The 21,946-nt window shown below is 38.6% G+C and overlaps 3 protein-coding genes across 3 annotated transcripts; 1 reads left to right on the forward strand and 2 right to left on the reverse strand.

The window, feature by feature from the left end:
* The first annotated feature begins 229 nt into the window (after window positions 1-229).
* LOC135614283 (arogenate dehydrogenase 2, chloroplastic-like) lies at window positions 230-5,805 on the forward strand. Its single transcript, XM_065111468.1, has 2 exons — window positions 230-1,547; window positions 5,210-5,805. The coding sequence occupies exon 1, from the start codon at window positions 277-279 to the stop codon at window positions 1,351-1,353; it is 1,077 nt and encodes a 358-aa protein (XP_064967540.1). The 5' UTR covers window positions 230-276; the 3' UTR covers window positions 1,354-1,547; window positions 5,210-5,805.
* A 1,223-nt stretch (window positions 5,806-7,028) lies between these two features.
* LOC135614282 (pyrophosphate-energized vacuolar membrane proton pump-like) lies at window positions 7,029-12,473 on the reverse strand. The gene is made up of 8 exons (XM_065111467.1): window positions 12,183-12,473; window positions 10,104-10,678; window positions 9,562-9,941; window positions 9,403-9,489; window positions 8,978-9,308; window positions 7,924-8,334; window positions 7,795-7,854; window positions 7,029-7,546 (listed from the first exon to the last, which is right to left on the reverse strand). The coding sequence occupies exons 1-8, from the start codon at window positions 12,421-12,423 to the stop codon at window positions 7,340-7,342; spliced, it is 2,292 nt and encodes a 763-aa protein (XP_064967539.1). The 5' UTR covers window positions 12,424-12,473; the 3' UTR covers window positions 7,029-7,339.
* A 1,088-nt stretch (window positions 12,474-13,561) lies between these two features.
* LOC135614284 (uncharacterized vacuolar membrane protein YML018C-like) lies at window positions 13,562-21,843 on the reverse strand. Its single transcript, XM_065111469.1, has 8 exons — window positions 21,486-21,843; window positions 19,467-19,868; window positions 18,453-18,670; window positions 18,178-18,248; window positions 17,979-18,080; window positions 16,875-16,992; window positions 16,664-16,799; window positions 13,562-14,020 (listed from the first exon to the last, which is right to left on the reverse strand). The coding sequence occupies exons 1-8, from the start codon at window positions 21,567-21,569 to the stop codon at window positions 13,958-13,960; spliced, it is 1,194 nt and encodes a 397-aa protein (XP_064967541.1). The 5' UTR covers window positions 21,570-21,843; the 3' UTR covers window positions 13,562-13,957.
* Between the last annotated feature and the right edge of the window lie 103 nt (window positions 21,844-21,946).

Here is a 21,946-nt window from a genome sequence, read left to right on the forward strand (position 1 = left end):
TATTGATATTGATATCTTATCAAATTATTGGTGTTGTATTTTAAGATTTATTTTAAAAAAATGATGATAATTATGAGTAGTGTTAATTATTGATGTACACAAAAGAATTTTAATATTTAAAGGGATATATAAAATTGGAGGGCAAACATAATATTACTAATATTTAAAAGGGCAGATATGTAAAGTTTCATTACGCTTTGCTAACATAAAGCATACAACTTATCGCCGTCTCGATCGCCCTTCTGCCCTCGCCGCGTCGTCGGACCGCTCGTCAAAATGATCCCTTCGCATTCGCAGTTCGCCTCGCTCCCCCATCCTCTTCCGCCGCCGCCGCGGCTCCTGAACCTGCCGTCATTCCGGCCGAGGGCCACGCTCCTCTCCCGCGTCTTCCGCGTCCCCTCGGGGCGATGCCACCGTCAGCGACGCCCTTGGGGCGGCGGAACGGTGCGGGCTCTGGACGCAGCCCAAGCGTTCGACTACGAGTCGCGGGCGTCAGAGGAGTTGGAGCAGCGCGCGTGCCTCAAGATCGCGATCGTCGGCTTCGGCAACTTCGGGCAGTTCCTGGCCCGCACGTTCGCTGCGCAGGGCCACGCCATCCTCGCCTACTCCCGCTCCGATCACTCCGCCGTCGCTGGATCCCTCGGCGCCGCCTTCTTCCGCGACCCTCACGATCTGTGCGAGCAGCACCCGGATGTGGTGCTCCTATGCACCTCCATCCTCTCCGCCGAGGCCGTCCTCCGCTCCCTCCCCTTTCAGCGCCTCCGGCGCAGCACCCTCTTCGTCGACGTGCTCTCCGTCAAGGAGTTCCCCAAGAACCTCCTCCTCCACATCCTGCCACCGGACTTCGACATCCTCTGCACCCACCCCATGTTCGGCCCTGAGAGCGGCAAACACGGATGGGCAGGTCTCCCCTTCGTCTACGACAAGGTTCGCATCGGTGACTCAGAGGACCGCGTCGACCGATGCCGCCGCTTCCTCGACATCTTCGCTCGGGAGGGCTGCCGCATGGTCGAAATGTCCTGCGCTGAGCACGACGAGAACGCCGCCGAGATCCAGTTCCTGACCCACACCGTCGGCCGCATCCTCGCCAAGCTCGACCTTAAGTCCACTCCCATCAACACCAAGGGCTACGAGACCCTGCTCAAACTCGTAGAGAACACCTGTAGCGACAGTTTCGACCTTTACAACGGCCTCTTCATGTACAACAAGAACTCTACCGAGTTGCTTGAACGCCTCGAGCTCGCCTTCGATTCCCTCAAGAAGGAGCTCTTCGGCCGCCTGCATGACATCCTGCGCAAGCAGCTCTTCGAGAGCCCTAACGGCAGTAGTGCGCCTGTCGCCAAGGATAATTGAAGAATGTCCTTTTTCTTTTCTTGTCACTATGTATGCAAGTAGTTTTCTTTTTCCGGTTACTTAGTTATCATTCAATGTTATCCTTTTCTTTTCCTCCCACAGGATTTCCAGTCCTATGCGGAGATGCATTCGGTAGGCTGGTTTATGAAGATAACAATCACGTAGTTGGCAAGTGCCAATGGATCAGGGAAAGGGTACTCCCTATTTCTGAATGTGATATCGCTATTTATGAAAGGAAGACTGATGATTTTCATTCTTTTTCAACAAGTTTGCTGAAATTTAGATTTTTTATAGTGTACAATATAAAGTATTAGATAATATTGCTGTTCGAAAGTAAGAAAGCTTGGAGTACTCTTTTTGTTGGTTTCGTTCTGATTTTAGTTGTGTTGTTATTGTTGGATAATAAGGTTTTGCTGTGTCTTTTGCTGGATAATTTTGAAGATTGTTGTGCAATAGTAAGAAAGCTTGGAGTATGTTTTTTGTCCATTTCATTGTTGTTTTAGTTGCGTTGTTATTGTTGGATAATAATTTTTTTCTGTGCCTTTTGCTGGATTATTTTGAATATTGTCGTGCAATAGTAAGAAAGCTTGGAGTATGTTTTTTGTCGGTTTCGTTCTTGTTTTAGTTGTGTTGTTATGTTGGATGATAAGTTTTTGCTGTGTCTCTTTTCTGGAGTATTTTGAATAGATATCTAGGTAGACAATCCCATAGTCTTATTGTTACCTTTGTAGTTTGATCTGGCTACTGTATCCTCTAAAATCTAGGGAGGATATGTTACTGGATTTTTCTGCTTTTTGTTGTCACAGGTTGCTACTAACTTGTGTGTTATCCACTTAAGATGCTGGAGTACAAGTTCATATATTTATTGAATGTACTGACATTTGATCACTGTCTAAGATACGAGCTTATGGTTTAGAGCTTTTCAGTAAGCCCGAGTACCGAAGGATTGCGCCTAGGTTGAATAACATTGAACATGTGACTTATGAATTCCATGCTGCAGTCATACTAGCTTTGTATGTCTCATTTCGGGCCTCATACTTTTTATCACTAGGAACACAACCCTATCAAATGAGGGCTGGTTTTGAGTAAACTGCTTACCATAATAGTTTATCTTGATTCTTTTTTTCAAGATGTCAAACGGTGCCTAATTCAAGTTCTTGTAATTGCTTGACATGATGCATTTTGGGATTAGGTCTGGATCAATAGGTGCATCGACTTGAATTCAACTGCACAAGTGAGAGAGAAAGAAAGTGATTATTTTACATGCATTAAAGAAAAAGAGGAAGAATTGGCTTCAGGTCAACTGTATGGCATTATTGATGGCAGTGTCTGTCGTACCGAAGCATACCACCCGTATCGGGCGGTACGTACCGGTCCGTGGACCGTCCGGTACCGCTATAGTGCTACAGTACTACACTGTAGTACTGATACAATGCTACAGTATTATACTATAGCACTGCTACAGCGGTACACCGGTACCGTACCGTACCGAGCCCGGGTCGAAACTCCGGTATGGTACGATATGGCGGACCTTGATTGATGCTGCCATATGGCATTTTTGTATGTGAGTTATCCCAACTTAACTGTATAGCATTACCTCTATGCACGTAACTGGAAACTTAGGTGATGTGCTTATCAAACAAGATCTATCCCTTTCTTAATATGTTTAATAATGCTTGCATAAATCTATTTGAGATCATCTTTTCTCAGATAAGTTGCATAAGTTTATGCAAGCTTGCTCTTTCTTAAATAAGTTAATGATGATGGATAAATCTACTCAACAGAGGTTTTGTATCACAAAGAGAGATCGTGCCATATCAAAGTTTATGTAGGTTTTCTTAGTGCAAGAAGAAACAGCAATAGTGAAGAATTGTGTTAATTCAAAATATCAAATTGTTATCGTTTATTAATCTCTGAACAAAATATCTATTGAGCAGAACACCAAGGAAATATTTTGCTGAGTGTTTTAGTAGAGTGTGCTGCTTTGTTAATGCATTTCAACTGTTGTTTTCTTATACATGTCACTTTGCTACTTCAAAAATTGACATAATAACACAAATGTGGATCACACAATAGATGATGATAATGCTTAACCATCACTTAAGGTTTTTACATCATGATATAGTTTTAACCAAATCTAGAGGTCATGAGTTTCATAGTTTTTTCCAAGTCGACAGTGAGTTTATTGTTTCTCTGAGTCGGCAGTATCCTTTTCCTTTGCTAACCCTTATCTCCATATGATCTTCACCTATCCATGGATTATAGCATTTTGTTGAAGAAGCGTACTTAAAGCTTTGAGTTTATTGTTTGGGAACATGATAGATTGCTTTATAACAGAGGCCCATATATGTTAGCACCATTTCTCTTTTGTGCTTCTTATCATGAATAGAATCATTGAGCAATTACAATAGTCAGCCAACTTGAAACAAGTAAAAGGTGAACTGTTGAGATGATATTGTCTATATTTTTCGTGTCTTTGATCTGTTACATGTAGTTTTTTGAACTTTTTCTTTAAATTAGTAGTTTCTTAGTTGTCAACGGCACTCCAAAGAAGAAAACAGATATTTCTCTTTTGTGTCATTCTTTTTCCATGCGGCATTGAAGGTTATGAAGTTTGCAGCATTTTAAATGAAAGTACTGCTCTGTTCGAGTCTTTGAAGGTAGTCCTTATGAGTTATGACTATGTGCGTAAGTGTATTTAATCATGCCACTTTCACTTCAATGGTTTCTAAGCTACTTAATTATGGTCCATTTAAAGCAAATTTATGCCTCCTCTCCTGCAATTTTAGATCTCTTGAACCCCACATTGGCGGTAGCTAAAAGTAAATTTACAAAAATCTTGTTTATTTTGTTTTCCTGGTGGCAAAGACGTGAACCGAGTGTCTCTCGAGATGCTTATGGACACAAGACAATGAACTTTCATGGACTTGCAACCAAGGTCCGCCATACCGTATCGTACCGGAGTTTCGACCTGGGCTCGGTACGGTACGGTATCGGTGTACCGGGCGGTACACCAGGGCGTACCGAGCGGTAGACCCTGGTGTACCGATAATTTTATATTATTTTTGTATACTGTACAGTGCTACAGTACAGTACTGTGGTACTGTAGCGGTACCGGGCGGTCCGCGTACCGAGTACCTATCGGACCGGTACGTACCACCCGGTACGGGCGGTATGCTTCGGTATGGCAGACACTGCTTGCAACCTCTCAGGGCATGATATGCGTGATAATTTAAATCAGCCATTTGGTATCTAAGATATACCATGTTTGGGTCACTCTGAGAAGATCAAACTACAAGTAAAAGATCCGTAAATGTTCTTTAGAAGCTGCCAAGATTGAGAGTGATGGATCTGAGTTTCAGTAGATGATGATTGCCCTTCTTATGATGAGTATGTATATGATCTCAATTAATGAAATGGCTTTTGTAGAATTGAATATATGGGTGAAAGATGAAAAGTTTTCCAGTTAGAATTATAACTCCTCCTGATAATCATAATTACTATGTCTGATATGCTGCATTGGCTACCAGTACTTAAAACATTCTGATTGTTCAACATGCAAAGGATGCTAGATTTCTTTGTTGTATTAAAATATATGATTCACTAAGTAATATATTCGATATCACAATTTCGAACTGCCTTTGTTACTCTTTCTTTATTGACTAAATAGCAAGTTAATAACCTTACCTTAGACCATCAAACATAACTGTGAAATACATGAATGGATAGCATTATCTTTTATAGCATCATTTGATTCTAAGACATAACTTTGCAAAACTGTAGAAGTATTTACTGTCTCAATTACCTTTATTCTTTTCGGATCTAATCCTTGTAGTGAATCTTTTATCTTTTGCAGATATTCTTACTGCATTATAGTCGGATCCTCCTTGCAGTAACGTATCATTCTTTCACGTGTCCTTAACACCGACAAAATTTCGCTGGCCAAGTTGCCCACATGTTGTCCCCATAATGCATGAGAGAAAACCCGTCTAAAAGGAAATGTAGTACAAATTTTGGTATTTCAGATTCGTTTGTGGTACCGAGACATAGAATTACAACTCCTCCTGACAATCTAGTAAAACATTTTCAGAAAATCATGTCTGCTTGCAGGCATAGATTTGTTGTGTAGAATTCTGTTTCGTAGAAGGTTTGTGGTCCTCTTCACGTTGTGGAGAATGGAGATGCAGGGTCTCACTGAGGTGAATGAGCACTTGAATAACTATGGAAGAAGTTCTTTAATGGTCATTGTTGCAGAAAATTATTGGAGATTTGTACATGTGGAGCAGTGAATGTCTTGTTGCCGAAATTTTTTTTGTTGCCAAATGTTATTAAGATCTTGTGCAAGTGGCTCAAGACAATGACAAAACCAATACGAGCCAGTTTTTAACCATGGCATTGGGCTTTATTTTTCCTTGCTACATATCTTAATAATGAAAAGTTGATTAAGATGTCTGATGTTACTGTGGTCCGTGTAGGTATGCTAACGGTTTACTGTTTCTAAATCCTTTTCTTTTGTACATTATGCAAGTTCGGTATCTTTGCCTCAAATTAGTTTCTGAAATCAAACTATTAATGATTCCATGGACTGCTTAAGGTTTCATCCGCAGCAAAGTTGAATGAAGCAGGAAGCAAAAGATTTATGCACCAATATATCTCTGTAATGATTGACGAACAAGCTGTTGGCCATAATACTAATGTTCCTTTACATGTTTGCTCACAGAAGGTCATCGGTCGATCTAATTAAGCCAATCAACATTGGTTGTGTGCTTTGTACTTGCTTTTTTTTGTTTAACATGGTGCATGAGAGCATACTTTTCAACTTCTCAAGTATTTTAGACAGTACTCACCAGCATTGTTTTTCACTTCACTTTATTGTTTTTGGTGTTGATCCAATTATTTTGAAGGTGTGTCCCTACAGTGACAACAAACCTAACAAGGGTTGAATAAGAAAGAGTTCCTTCTTAGTTGCTTGATGTGTTAATGTAGCTGGTATTGTTTCCTTTAGTAATGTAATTACAGTAGCAGTGTCTTATCAGTGGTGTTGTTTGTTAACAAAGGTAAGCCTTGTAGCAATCACAATGTACTTGGAATTTGTTCTGGCTATGCTAATTAACCTAGTTAACCTGATTCAGAAGAATATTCTGCCACTTTTACATTGGAGTTCTTGCTGATTCTTTTTTCCTAGTAGATCCTTACAGATTAGTGGCTCTTACCAGTTTATGCTCAAAAAGTTATGAATCTCCCTCACTCATGGCTTGAATTTTGTCTCTTTTCTTTTGTTTTCCATGATTAATTTTACATTTGCAGATGAGGTTAATTGGTGAAGGCAAATTTTGATTGCCATCCCTACTGAGATGAGAAAAGATTCAGGTGTGATGCCTCTGACCTTTGTTTTCCCCCTTTTTGGCAATTGGGTTCTTTTTCATTGCATCATTCAACATCTTCTTCCTTCTGTCCACTTTCCATTTTTCCACAGCATTCAGGATGAAATAACTCATCTCATTACCCTGTGAATCGGTCAGACAAGAACACTCCAAATGCGACATGGAGCAAGCACTGGCTTTGCAAGTTTTAGGTGAATTCTACAAACAGATTCATCTCTAGGCTAACTTTTTTTCCCAATAACAGTACCCAAATGTAGATTCAATACACAATTCTGTAAGTCATGCAAGAGAGGCACCAAACACATGTTTGATCTCATTCTCTCAAGAATGTTTACTGTCCACTAGACCACAATGATCATCATGATTACCATCATCATCCATAAGGAAATTTTGTTTGTTCCCTTGCCAACATGGAATTTTTACAGTGACCACTGACCTAATCTAGTGATACAGGATCAACCAATGATGATAAACATAACTCTGACAGCAAAAGATAAAAATGACAAATAACGGGTGCAATTACTAATCAAACATTGAGGTGGATTAAGATCTAAGTACTCTTAAAGTACAAGCATCATCAAGTTTTCCCATTCTCCTCCATGTTAGAAGATCTTGAACAGGAGACCACCATGAGTAGCAAAGAATGGTGCAAACACAAGAGACTCCACTGCCATTAGCTTGATGAGAATGTTAAGTGATGGCCCAGATGTATCCTTGAGAGGGTCCCCAATGGTGTCACCAATAACAGCAGCCTTGTGGGGATCAGATCCTTTAGGGCCAAGACTCCTTGCATGATCTGATGCCCCAGCCTAACATCAAATGAGAATAGCAAATCACATTGTTGCCTCAATTAATTAGAGACTCTGATGTGAAAGATATGAGCAATTAAGACATACTCCGGCAGGAAAATAAACACATTCAAAATAACCACATCTAGTCTCATTAGAGCAACTACCTTTTTTATTGTAATAATTACTGGGTCAAAGCTCAAAGTGCAATCAAAGGGAAACGTTTAGGCTAATATGTAAAAGAACATGAGTAGAAAAGGTAGTGTTACCTCGATATACTTCTTTGCATTGTCCCATGCACCACCAGTGTTAGATGCAGAGATAGCAATCTGTGGCATAACAAACCAGCATTACTAACACAACAAATGCCGACTAATCGTTAGATTATTTCTGCATACCTGCACCCCAGAAACGAGTGACCCAGCAAGAACCCCAGATAGGGTTTCCACACCAAAGAAGGTTCCAACAATAAGTGGTGTAAGCATCACCAGAGCACCAGGAGGAATCATTTCCTTGATTGAGGCATCTGTGGAGATCTTTACACAGGTCGCATAATCAGGTCTAGTGCTACCATCCATAAGCCCCGGTATAGTGTTGAACTGCCTGCGGACCTCCTCTACCATCTTCAGAGCAGCACTGCCGACACTCTTCATGGTCATGGCCGAGAACCAGTAAGGAAGCATGGCACCAACAATTAACCCGATGAACACCTTTGGAGTCAGAACATCAACGGTGGAGATGGCCGCCCGACTCACAAAGGCACCAAAGAGTGCAAGGGACACCAAGGCAGCAGAACCAATAGCAAAGCCCTGGGGAAAGGCAATTAAAATAAGAACCATTTTCGGAACCTAGGACCTCAAGATAAGTTCAAATGTAAAGAACCTTGTGACGATCTTAGTGCAATATTCATAGCTGGTAATGAAGTTGACACAAATTGTACAGTCAAAACACTCGGAGGTGTAATACAAAATTTTGTCATAGGCAATTAATTGATGCAATCGAGAACGTAGTATAAGCACAAATTTTGGTCAGAAATATGATGACTGCTTTCAAAGAGAAATGTTTTCCTCAAATAGCCTTCTTTCTCTAAGAGGTTATAGAAATAGCCTTTTTTCAAAATATTTCCCCAAGTAGCTTGTATGTAAAAGAAGAAAAAAAAAACTGATAAATGAATACTAGAAATCTGATTGTGGAGAGCAGCTTCACAAACTTAGAAGTCACTATTACAGTAACAGTTCTATGACACGGTTTTCTGCAAGTGCAGTTGCAAACAATTTTTTTAATCAAATGAAGTAGTGAAAGAATCTGCATCCACCTATCTAAAATGCAAAATAGCTGCCAAAGGCAAGAAGGCATGATCAACTTACTTGCCAAGCTCAGAGCAAGTTTCCTTGCGAACCTTCGAGCAGACCCATTATTGTTAATAGATTGCAGAAAACATTTTGCACATACCTTTCCTATGGCTGCAGTGGTGTTGCCTGCAGCATCGAGTGCATCTGTTCTCTCCCGAATTCTATGGCTCATTCCAGCCATCTCAGCGATGCCTCCAGCATTGTCACTGATTGGTCCATAGGCGTCGATGGCCAGGCCAGTTGCTATAGTGCTCAGCATGCCTAAAGCAGCAACAGCAATACCATACATGGCAGCAAGACTAAAGCTAACAAATATGCTGATGGCAATGGCAAAAATGGGGATAATGACAGACTTGTATCCTAAAGCCAGCCCAAAAATGACATTAGTGGCAGCTCCAGTTCGGCAGGAATCAGCAACATCTTGGACAGGACTGTAAAATGAGCAGTTAACATACAGCACTATCAATGAATTACAAAATCATGGTAGCCCATGTTTGGAAGAATAGAAGAACCAATTTTTTTTACCTATATGCATTACTCGTATAGTATTCGGTGACAAATCCAATGACCAGGCCAGCCCATAATCCAATTGCAACACAGAAGAACAATTCCCTGTCCATCTCTAACAATTAGTTTCTATTTAAAACTTACCATTTTAAGAAACAAAAGGAGTATAGTACTTACCAATTTTTTACCTGCTTCTGGTCACCAAAACTGAAAATTGTAAAAGTTGACGGGAGAGCTATCCAACTGATGATTGCAATACCAACAGTCATAAGTGCAGTAGAGATTATGAGCTGCCATTTTAAAGCAGGTTCGATTTCTTTTACAGCCTTTATCTCAAAAAAATCGGTTGCAAAGAGAGTAGTTATCAAACAAACTATGATTCCCATGGAGCTAATAAGCAAAGGGTAGCACATGGCAGTGAAATCATGGTTGACTCCAAATGAAGAAATGGAGGCAACAACAAGTGCAGCACATGATGATTCAGCATAAGAACCAAAAAGATCAGATCCCATCCCAGCAATATCTCCAACATTGTCTCCAACATTGTCAGCAATCACCTGTATTATACATACAAAATTAAAAATACGAATAAAAGAAAAGAAATCACCGACTAGAATGCTAGTATGAACTGGATAAATTTATCTGGAACTTTCGGTAGATAAAACATAAGGAAGAAAACATGGGAAAGAAACATGACATATAGAACCAGAAGAACTTACGGCTGGGTTTCTAGGGTCATCTTCAGGAATGTTCCTTTCAACCTTACCAACAAGATCAGCACCAACATCAGCAGCTTTTGTGTAGATACCACCCCCTACTCTACCGAAAAGAGCCATGGAAGACCCACCAAGACCATAACCAGTAATTGACTCAAAAAGGCCTTCCCAGTCATCACCATAGTACAATTTGAATAAGTTGATGGCAATATAGAGGACCAACAAGCCATTTGCAGCAAGCAAGAAGCCCATGACTGCACCAGACCGGAAAGCGGTGATGAAAGCTTTTCCAACACCCTTCCTAGCTTCTAGAGTTGTTCTTGCATTAGCATAGGTTGCAATTTTCATCCCAAGAAAACCAGAAACCAGGGACGTTGTTGCACCAAGCAAGAAGGAGATTGTACTGAAGCCAGCGTTTGCAAGTGCTGGTTTGCAATACTTATCCTTGCTATAGGTACATGGTTGAGCTTTTGTGCTAAAGCCTTCCACAGAACCAAGAAATAGGAAAATCAGGACTGCAAAAGCAACCATGAAGATTCCAACATATTGGTATTCGGTGAAAAGGAATGAAGTTGCTCCTGCTCACATGCATAGCAAAGCTTGATGTCAGATTACCATCATATAGATCGCCAATCAGCACTCAAGTAATATATTTGCTATTTGTTAAAGAGAACAATATGGGAAAGGAGAAAAGGAATCAACAGGCAAGAAGTAATAATTTGGAAAATCTTAGGAGCATAGTATCCTACTCAGGAAATATGTCGAGTTGAGGTTAACATTCAGATGCATAAAGAAATAATCGACAACTCAACTGGAGTCAGAAAATTTGTCACTATATGAGTGATAACTAAGGGTTTTCCTTACTAAGTGATACTAATAATTACATATTGCACAAAAAGAATACAATCAGACCTTTTGATCAGACAAATTTGATCCAATATGCCATATTACAATTCTATAACTAAGCAATTTCCTTTGTAATATTAATATGAGATTGTCAGGAATAGACCCACAGATGGAAGCAACACATTCAACGATAAAGACGACTTGCATGCAATATCTGAAGAAATAAGTGACACTTAAATCAGATAAGTTTAGTCACTTGGAGAAAAAGGGGAAAAGGAAGTCTCTTTCCAGGAGAAAATCGGATTAAATTCCATGATAAGTTTGTGGTTGTCCTCTGTTGTAATGTCAATTTATGATCATGAAGTTTAGAGCTGCTGTAGGTACAGAACACTAAAATAGCACCAAATCTAAATGACACTAAAATACGACCAGATCTAAATTTAAGATCATGAAATTTCATCTGACATATTCTTTTTTTTATTTCCTCCAATGCTTTCGTTCAATAAATATCATATTACTTAAAGACCACTTCTTGATGGTTTAGGTTATATAAGATTCGACGAAACAAACAACTGAATCTTCACATCTTAATCTTGCATAGCCTTAGCGTAACAAGCAAGAAGCAAATAAACTAAAACCATTGTCACAATTCTAAAACAGCTCAAAATAATCATTCCAGAAGACAAAAAAACATTAAGAGGACCAACAAAGAAAGATTATCCAAGATTGATTAACCGCACATTTATAAGTATGATAACACATTTCTAGGAGAAAACAAAATTGAAGTTACTCCCCAAATTACTTCAACCTACAGCAACAAATATCCACGAATACGAGTAAAAAAAAGGTTTTTAACTTCAGAATTTAACCTATCTTTCAGAAAAATCAAGAAGAAGAAAACGTTAGGGCACTAGAAAAGCACGAATCAATATGTGTTCTCAAAAATTCTTTTTTATCCAACCAAAATATAATGACTACAAAAAATATTAGCCAAAAGAGAAAAAAAAAAAAAACGTCAAATCAAGGAAAACATCAATTAAAAGAAATCATGACCTACCATTTCCATTAGCTCCATTATTCATAGAAATACCACTTAAGCTAAAACAAAATCGTAAAGCCACAAAAGATCTTCTTCTTCCCCCCAAGAACTGAGACAAAGATCTTTAAAACCCTTCGAGTGTCCGCAAAACTAAAACCAAATAACTAAAAAGAACGCACAAACACTATATCTATCACCTTCAGAGATGGCGCTCTGGATCTCGGCGCACTTCACGACGACGTTGTGGTCATTGAGCCCTTCCTCCTCCTCGATGAGGTAGTCGGAGACCCCATCCTTGCTGTTGGCCGAGTCCTCCGGAGAAAGCTTCACCTTGGAGACCAGCAGCCATTGCACCAACGCGAAGGCGATCCCGACGACGGCTGCCGCCGGGATCAGGATCTCAGTAAGGAGGCCCGACAATATCGCCGCCGCTCCCATTGTCGGTGATCCGACGACTGTGGCGAAGGCGGAGCGAGTGTCAAGGGCTTAGTAGCCTCCGTGATTTATCTTTTTTTAAGTTTTTTTTTCAAACAATACTTTTAAATTTTAAAATATTTTTTAAATTTTTTTCAAAAAAATTTGATATCAAATGCAACGTAGAATAGATACATAATTATAAATTTATTTTATTAAAAATATATTTAGTTCACAACAAATAAAGCATATGGATAACGTTTGAAATGTTTCGAAATATATCAATGATATATTAAATATTTTTTTAATTTTTAATTTTTAATTTTTATTTATTTTAATTATTATAATATTTTTATTTAACTAATTTATATTATTATTATTTTTAAATAATATTAATAATATTTATTAAAAATATTGAATACACCGTAAGTGACACCATTATTAGGCTTGTGTCGAATTGCATTCGGTGAAGCTGATCCATTACTGACAGATTAGGCCCCACATTGTACTCTCTTGGAGGTATCCTGAATTAATGGCTTACCCAGGTTTGGTTTGATTCTGTCCTTCTTGCGGTGTTGATACATATCTCCTTTATCCATCTAGAGAGTGAGCACGAGTGGGGAGAGTCCTGTACGTCGAAGGCTCCCACGTGCGACACTGCACATCGCTCAGCCATCACCTTCAGGTGCTCAAGATCATCAATCACAAAGGAAGCACGATTCTCAACTCAGATCAGAATACCATCCAACATTGTACGTAGTCAAATGGATCGAGCATAGACTGGTAAGAACATGCATCAAGTGAGCCCTGGCTTGGTGTTGCTTATTCTATCTACATCTTTGTGCACTTTTGTTTCTCTTGCATAGTTAGATATTTACTAGCTTAAATTATACGACAATTTCTCGAAAATGCAGATATAGTGAGTTTCTCTTCGCATTCATGCTCATCCAACCTGCTTAATCCACCAACTGTAAGTATTCACTCAAGAAAGGCAGCCATTAGTTGCAAGCCAATAGCTTCATACAAAGCAGCTCAACAATTAAGAAATTGGGTACCTTTGGACTCTACCATCGATCGAAAGCATGGCTAATGATTCACCAACTTGTAGGCAAAACAAAGTTAAGTCTATTGCTTCATACAATAAATCAGATTTATATACATTAAAGCAAATAAATAGCATTAAAGCAATAGAAAACCTGCTGGAAGAGCAACATGACATGTAAATGTGACACACGCTGGTAATTTAAAATTTCTGAGAGTCGAATCAGTCATTTACCGACTGTTGTTGCGAACACAACACTTACGAATAATTGCAGGATGAAGATGGTAGCTGAAAATCTATATACACTTGGCAAAATAGTTAACGATAGATGTGAATATAAAGAAATGGCAGCAATTAATCCTACCTATACCAACAAATTCAATCATACAATAGTTAGATATTCTTGTGTGATGCTCGACATATTTGTGAGGGTAGTCTGGGATCACTTCAATTTCCAATACGAACATAAACAGTTCTCGAGTAAAGAATCATGGTGTTGCGATACGTTTGATGATGCTAGAAACCCAAAAATCGGGATAATCGATCTGATAAAGTAGCTATTACAAACCCAGCAAATACCTGCAAGTATAATAGGACCAAAAAGAAAATCAGGTTAAGACCGCATTTGCTTGAAGATGAAATTTGTACATCCTTAACGTAAGCTTACTTTTGAAATACAACATGGATATAGCTTTTTTTTTTCTCATTAGGAATCATAGTATGGCCATGCATGGAATACACCAATAAGGTACTAATAAAATGGTATACTTGGTTCCCAAGTCTCATATATTTGGTAAATACAATGTCAAAAGCTATGGAGTTCTATTAGATATCATCAAGATTTGTGGCTGCCCATCCAAGTTGAACATGCCAAACTAGGGTAATTTTCGATGGAATAAATACCCACAATTCTATATAGGGGTCTTGGTTGTGCTCCTGTGCATAGAAAGGCTTAGGGTTTTCTTGAGAGTGGTAAACCCATAATCACTTGCACTAAAGGCTCCACTCAGAGAGTCGAAACCCTGTTCTCCAGCTCAGGTATGCCTTGAGAATAAACTGGTTCATCATTGAAATATTTATGTGCACTGGCATGGGTAAATGCTAGGTTCAAATAAATATATGCACAATGGATTCGCATTATTCTACTGTGTTACATGAGAGTGGTGAAACCCATCATCACTTGCATTAAAGGCTCCACTCAGAATCAAAACCCTGTCCTCCAGCTCAAGGTTCTCTTGGGAATAAATTGGCTTATCATTTGAATATCTATATGATGGTCTTGAGTAAAACCCAAGTTCAAATATATGCACAAGGGGTTTAAGTTATTCCACTGTGTTACATGATTATGTTATCATCATGTACAAAGGCATACATCCTTTCCATGACAGTTTCGTCCTTAGGGTGATGCTTCCTACAGGTGCTTTCCTATTGCACAAGCAAAAGATCTTGTTTTTTGTTTGGATCATGGACCATTCTAAGTCAAAGAAAGTTGTAGGCCTTCAGTTGATCAGCACACCATTATATACAAAAGGAGAGTAACCATGGGTGAATATTCAATAACATATGTTTGTTGGTTGTATGAAGAGTAGGGAGAGAAAAGAACAAAGAGACTTGTTGGGCTCTTTCTAGTTTTCTATCAGGCTTGTGCAGGATATACGATGCCCCCTATGAACTGAGTAAAATCTCTTCAAATTGGTGACAGTTATGACAATTCTTTCATGCTTGTGAAAGCCTGAATTTAGATATTAGGATACATATTTATTAATTTAAGCTCAGATAAATCATTTTTTTTATTTGACAGTTTCCAACGTGCTTCCTTCAAGGACATGCCACTGAAAAGCAACAACTTTTATGCCTACCATCATTATAGTCCTTGATTATTTTCTCTATTCTCCTTATGGTGTTGCACTTATGTGAGTAGGATAGAGTCTATTGGTTCATGAAATTTTCAGTCTCTGATATTAAAACAATAGCACCCATCAAGGATAGGAATCAAGTGGACGTGCTCTGGAGAATTCTTGGATAAAAAATCTAAATAGGATGTTACAATAACACATCTTAGTGGAAAGACCCAAGGTGGAGAAATTAAACAGAACAATTTTAGCTTATGACCGAGGTTGGCCAAATTACTAAATAATAAGAATAAAAGAATTTCAGACAACCCTATGAGTTGAATTGTTGGAACAATATGAAATGATGGCAGTGAATAGTATCTTGCTTCACAGAATCGTCATGATGAATGACCCATATAGGTAAAGTTCAGATGATTTTTGAAAATTGGATCAAACACATTTGGACAAGTGGCTGGCACCGGCTAGTTTTTTCATAGCAGTAAGGACCTGTTTACGACAGATTTTGAACTAGAATAGCTGTAAAAAGCAGATAGAGGTCTGTGAAGTGAGACACAGAATTGTAGCGTACCAAAATCCTATGAGAAGAGGACGTTGCAAGAGAGATAGAAAAGGTCCATATTATTTGTCAATGTTAGCCCAAGACAGTGAGACACTAGGTTCTAGAATGTTTTTTCAATGTCTTCACACTGCTGAATTTGAAACAAGGATACAGCACTAGTTTGGATAACGATGATCCCACCAAAAGAGCGTTTAACTTCCCACATTGAAATAGAGATGAATTATATCTTCTTTATATAAAGAGGTAAGCCATGGGTGGCCATCAAACAAGATGTTTGTTACATACCGTCAACTGTGAAGGGCAAAAAAAAAAGGAAAATGATAAGATTAAAGAGAGGGGTCCACAATTATCCATGGTTTTGCAATGGTCTTTATAGAAGATGTATTTTTTTCCCCAAAAAGGTCTCTTTCAAATTGTTGCTAGCTCTTATTGATTCCCTTGGCTTATGTGTGTAGAACTTAATTTATTCTTTTGAAGTAGCAAATGATTAGTTGTCAAACCATTGGATTAACTTTGCTCTGTTATTTTGACAGTAGTAAATTCCTGACCTTCCCTTGGATGGAATTTCAGTTGAAAATCATAAATGCCAACTATAGCAAGTAATATTAGACATGTTTCTTTGGACAAGGAACCTTGGTAAGTCCTATGATTTCCCATTAAATGGAATTTCAGTGCACCACAATACTGTGAGCTTAGAGCAAGATTACCTTTTTCCCATAAAAATCAGTTATAGAGAAGCATAAAAGATGCATGCTTAATTATCAAGAACGGAGACAATCATGAGAAAATAACTGCCATTTGGTAGATTACCTGAGCTGAGCCAAGGATATAGACTGCTGAATAATGTCGACCATGAATGACCATATCAGCTACCATGGCGAGTGGTATTGTAAGCGACATGCCTAAGGTCGCTACCAAAGGTGTGGTCCAAACAACACACAATGCCCTGTTGCAGATAATATTCTAAATCAAATACAAGTCCAATGATTCTAATTTCATTACGACTATGTCGGACATGTACCAGAAGTAGTCCGAGAGTACACTTCCTACAAAGCCATTAGCAAGCACTACTTCTTCCATTTTAGCAGAGTGAGGTATCGTAAACTTGGGTTCGATCCCTAATGCAGTCAACGGCCACACTGCAAAGACAGAACAGCAACATATGTTCGAAAAAGTTAAGCAGCAAGTTAGCAGATAAACAAAAATTCTCAAATCATCATTATTAAGAATAAACACTTTTCAGAATAGAAAACACTGATAAGGTAATATAAGTAGGAGACTCATCAACTGTCTTATCAACAATGTCAAAGGTGGCACATAAATGGCAACATGAACCTAGGTTCTAAAGGAAAGAATGAAGTGCCCACAGAAATGTGCATAATGCAAGGTATTGCAAGCTGCTCATTTAAATCTAGGTAGAAAGAAAGCATTTCTTCGTGACCAAAAACAGGGCAGGTGCAATTCAGGACAATATACACTCTCCAAACACTGTAACACCATTAATTACCAACAGCATTGAGTGATTGAGAACAAAACAGCCTCAAGTCTCTTAGAGCAGATAGTTGACTCAATAACACATTTATGCTTTGTTTCATCCTCTAAAATTTACTATAAATGTTCCCATGTTGATCTTGGTTAAGTTCTATTGTCAGAAGTCAGAACTATGCCAAGTGTCATAGTATCACACAGAATATGTGCAAATTCTCATAATATTAGCAAATTTTGCAGAGGGTAGCTACAGGTCTTTCAAAGAACTATCAGGCTTTTTTTCTTTACAATTTTGTGTTAAATGCATCGTATTTTATTCTTGAGTCAATAAGCTTTTATCAAGAGAAGCAAACAACAAATGATCTGAGAAGCATCTCTATAATAGTTAACTCCTTCTGACAGACTCATAAAACGCTGTCTGCTTGTTCATCATCAGTAAATAGTGTCTATTGAATATAATTAAATTGTCACTAAATCACAAGCATGAAAATTGTAGTTACAACTCAAAATATTTGTTAGAGCAGCCAAAGGAGTTGGATTGTTTTGACAAAATAACTGATAATAAGTTCTTATTCTTATAGCCTGTTATACATATCAGACATTCTAATCTAGTAAGAGAGCATAGTAATGTCTTTACCAAGCCACCACAAAGCTACAAGTGTAAACAGTCCAACATATCCAAACAGCTTTTGAACATCAACTCCTTCCCCTTCCTCTCCTGCAAACTTTTTGAGAAGCACTGCATTGTTCATGTTTGGTATTTCGTGTGAGTCTGGTGATCCATAACCAGTTGGGGCTTACACCAAAAATGCAAGAACATACAGATCCTACTATACCAGTAAAGAGACCATATGTCATCGCTGAAAGAAGACCGAATAGATCCCCTGCAAGCGATCGCTTCCCATTACTGCAAAGAGTAGAACTCTGATTTTCAGAAATAAAGGCTATCAATCACTGATGAGATATATGATAAAGAAAGGAAGACGAGTTATAAGAAATTCTTCCTAAAATCAAGTTTAAAGTTCTGAAATAAAACTTGAAAAATGCATAGAAAGAAATATGAATATCCCGAGTCAACCACAAAAGAGAACAACCGACACACAAAATGTACCTAGCGGTGCTCATTTGTGACTCATCTGCTGCCCAAGTCTTGCCAAGAGTAGTCATCACAACGCCAGCCATGCTAACGAAAACAGCAACCACTTTGGCCATGTTTAAGGAGTCTTGCCGCAGAAGTACACCAACAAAAAGAGTAAAGAGCCCTGAAGTTGAAGATAACACAGTGGTACTTGCCACACTGGTTCTTGCAAGTGCTGCATTTGATAAATACTATATCCATCCATCAAAAGAAATATTAGTACCCTTACATAATTAAAAAATGTAGCTTTACATTAGAGCACAGTTTTCTTTTTTCTTTATTGAGCATAACACCCCTAAATAGTGTATAAGCTGTATACAAACAAAAACATTCGAAGAATTAACTTTGTTTAGGATTAGCTTGAACATTCCTCAGTTCTTATAGGGGTGAAGGACATTTCATAGGGTTATCTAAAAGCATTTCCATTTTACCACTTACAAGAATCTGTGCGTGTGCCATCCAAAAAGTCTAATATTGTAATAAATTTCTACTGAAATCCTGAAGAAATGCATATACAGCCATTTAGATAGATAACATCACCCGAAAGAAAAGAACTTCTGAGACTTCGTCTATCACTTTGACTCAAGGCTCTTTGTGTGTAACATCTTAAATAGAGATGACATCTAAAAAAAGGGAAAAAAATGAAAGTACTTCGTTGACATCAATTTGCGAAATTTACACCTACATTACAAAAGAATTAGAAAGCATAAAGTAGCAACTAGCATGAGCTTTGTTAAAACTACTATCAGAATAATGAACACAAAAGAAAAACAATCAGAATTGTATGAAGATGTTAGAATTTGGGGGCCAGTATGTGTTACAAAACCTTTTGAAATATAAATTTACAATAGTTACATACAAGGGCTGTTATATCTTAAGAACTCTAAACTAAAACGAGCAATGATAAACTTTTTGCCTCAATTTATGCATCATAAGGAGAAGAATGTAACATGGTCAGAATACACAGCAATAATAGTCAACCCTCACCTCTGTCACGAACCAAATAGGGGCAAGATAAAATCCATATATTATGACCTCCTTAGTAGTGAATGATCTTCTTTCCTTCAGAACTTCAGCACCAACTTCATCTCTGATCTCAGAAATGAATGATTGTTCCTCTTCTTGTGCAGAAAGGTCAACTTCGCTATCTTTTCTAGTTAAAAGGGATTGTGATTCCATTTCCACCATCTTCTGAATCCCACTATTCTTTAGAGGAGATCCAGATGATTGTTTGCTGACAATTTGTGTACTTCTACCACTTCTAGAAGAATGTTTTCTCAGTAAATTACATATCCAATCTTTGATGAAAGCTACTGGTAGGTAAACAACCATAAGGGAGGCTCCCAAGTAAGTGACAGCAAATGGTTGTTTGTAGTCTGTAAATATACCCTGTATCACAATGTTAAAGATTATGTAAGAATTAGTACAAAAAACAGGCTGCATATTTTTACAACATTATTGAATTTATATAAGAAGAAACTTATTTTGTTCTACCAAAAACTTCACAATATACAAAACTATTAGCACACGGTATAAGTTAAGTGGAGAGATTGTTTCCAAAACTTGAACCTTAGTTTTCTAGTTCATAAAGAAGCAAACTGTTGTACCAAGTCTCACTCTCTAACATGAAGTTTACATTCAATTAAATAAATCATTGTTTCTCATCACTCAACAAGGTCATGATCAAAAGACCACAAAGTAATTCATTATGGGAAACCTTAATAGTATCAAATATGGTGTTCCAACACAATATAAACAAATCAGATAAAGGACGGCAAGGAAATAAGTAGAAGGAAATGAAGGAAACACATTGTGTATTATCTATATCTGATCAAACAACAAAGTTGATGAATCAGTAGGTGTCCCATTTACCTGAAAGTAGGTTCAGGAGTTAGTAAGCCAAACTAGATGATGCTAGCAGTAATAATGTAACAGTTAAGAAGATTGTGTCTAGTTGATTGAGGCACATCAATCTGATGCTGTCATTAGAGCCAAATACATCTCCTTAATTTGAACAGGTGCTTAGCAGTTCTTTCCCGAGAAACAAAGATAATCTTTCCTCCAAAGTGCACTTTGTATATGGTGCCTGAACCCTTGGTAGAATACGATTGGTACAATGGATCCTGTAGGTTCAACTTGCCTAATCCCAAGAATTAGAAATATGACTTCAATTACTATTTCAATATCCAGTCATACTCATGACCAAAGTACTATGGTCCCATAGAGTCGATTCAGTCTTCTTCCAAATTGTTTGCTCGAAATTCTCCTACACTATGAGTCTTATGTGCTAGGACTACCATAAACTCATTGGTGTCTTCTGTCAAACAATCATACAGATATGCAACTGCCTCCAAAACTCATCCCAGAATGCTAATGAAAAATTTTCTTTGCGCTTTATGAGCATATTGTTTTTGAGGTCGTTTACATCTTTTATTTTGTTACATAGTACTTCCATTTATCCCATAATGTTCTTTAAAATAAACCCATCAAGAGCGATTATATCAAGAGTTATCCGTAATGCTTTGGCTTCTGGTCCATAAATCAAGGCACTGAGTGATTAATCTCCTCGGTCAAATATCCAATGACTTGGCTAGACCTTCTTCCATTGCTAAGATGCAAAAAAATGGTGGTGAGTCATCCGCCGAGACAATTCTGATTGGACAAATGGTTCCTGGCGTTCATCAATAGGAGTCCAAAGATGATCAAAAATACAAATTTACCCCTAAAATTGGCCTTCGGAAACACCCACCAAGCTTTTCCCTTTTCCCTAAAAAAGTACTTGTTTGCTCGAGCGACCGTTTCAAACGTTCTCTCGCGACATTAGAGAGCAGAACCAAAAGAGAACTTCAATATTAAATTCACAGAAAAAGCATAAATGACAAGAGACAGTAATCCTCGAGCATCAAAAGCTTTACCAATAGCAATGCAATTCAAAAGAAAGATACAACAGGGGTCCTTATCCACAGACAAAGCCAAGAAACGGAAAGGCAGGGATTTAGGTTAGACCTGCGTGACTTCGGCGGAGGTGACCCAAATGACGACCACCGCCAGGATGAGAAACAAACCGGCCTTGTACCTCCAGCTCGCCATGGCCTCCTCTTCCACCGACTTATTCGATGCAAGAAATTAAGCTCGCCAAACTCCACCAAGGGACGGATCTCGAATCCACAAGCCGGCGTCAAGATCTCACCGGCTGCCGCCGTTTACTCCACCGCTTTTCACCCTGGTGGAGATCCCGATATCCGAGCCACCCCCACCCCATCTGGATCTTGGGAGGCAGAGGAGGAAGAATAACTCTCGCCTCTTCCCTTCTTTTCTCCTTTCCGCTCCTCGCTTCTGTCGGCAACGAAGAGAGAATGAAAGCGCATTTACCAGCTTTAGTAACGCTGGCGCGATGTCATCGGTTTCAGACACCGAAGCGGCAATCTTAGCGACTCCGTTTGCTCCCGCGGCCTCCTGCGAACGCA

Source organism: Musa acuminata, chromosome BXJ2-6 (genome assembly GCF_036884655.1).
Source record: "Musa acuminata AAA Group cultivar baxijiao chromosome BXJ2-6, Cavendish_Baxijiao_AAA, whole genome shotgun sequence".
Lineage (NCBI taxonomy): Eukaryota > Viridiplantae > Streptophyta > Magnoliopsida > Zingiberales > Musaceae > Musa > Musa acuminata.

Excerpts from the sequence above, each read along its gene's own strand:
- LOC135614284 (XM_065111469.1), bottom strand. The coding sequence starts at position 21,569 with ATGGCGAGCTGGAGGTACAAGGCCGGTTTGTTTCTCATCCTGGCGGTG. Across the intron at positions 18,671-19,466 it reads CTATTTGGTTCGTGACAGAG|TATTTATCAAATGCAGCACT; the intron begins GTGAGGGTTGAC and ends GGATGGATATAG. Across the intron at positions 16,993-17,978 it reads TGTAGCTTTGTGGTGGCTTG|TGTGGCCGTTGACTGCATTA; the intron begins GTAAAGACATTA and ends CTGTCTTTGCAG.
- LOC135614282 (XM_065111467.1), bottom strand. The coding sequence starts at position 12,423 with ATGGGAGCGGCGGCGATATTGTCGGGCCTCCTTACTGAGATCCTGATC. Across the intron at positions 9,942-10,103 it reads ATGACCCTAGAAACCCAGCC|GTGATTGCTGACAATGTTGG; the intron begins GTAAGTTCTTCT and ends TGTATAATACAG. Across the intron at positions 7,547-7,794 it reads ATGCAAAGAAGTATATCGAG|GCTGGGGCATCAGATCATGC; the intron begins GTAACACTACCT and ends ATTTGATGTTAG.
- LOC135614283 (XM_065111468.1), top strand. The coding sequence starts at position 277 with ATGATCCCTTCGCATTCGCAGTTCGCCTCGCTCCCCCATCCTCTTCCG.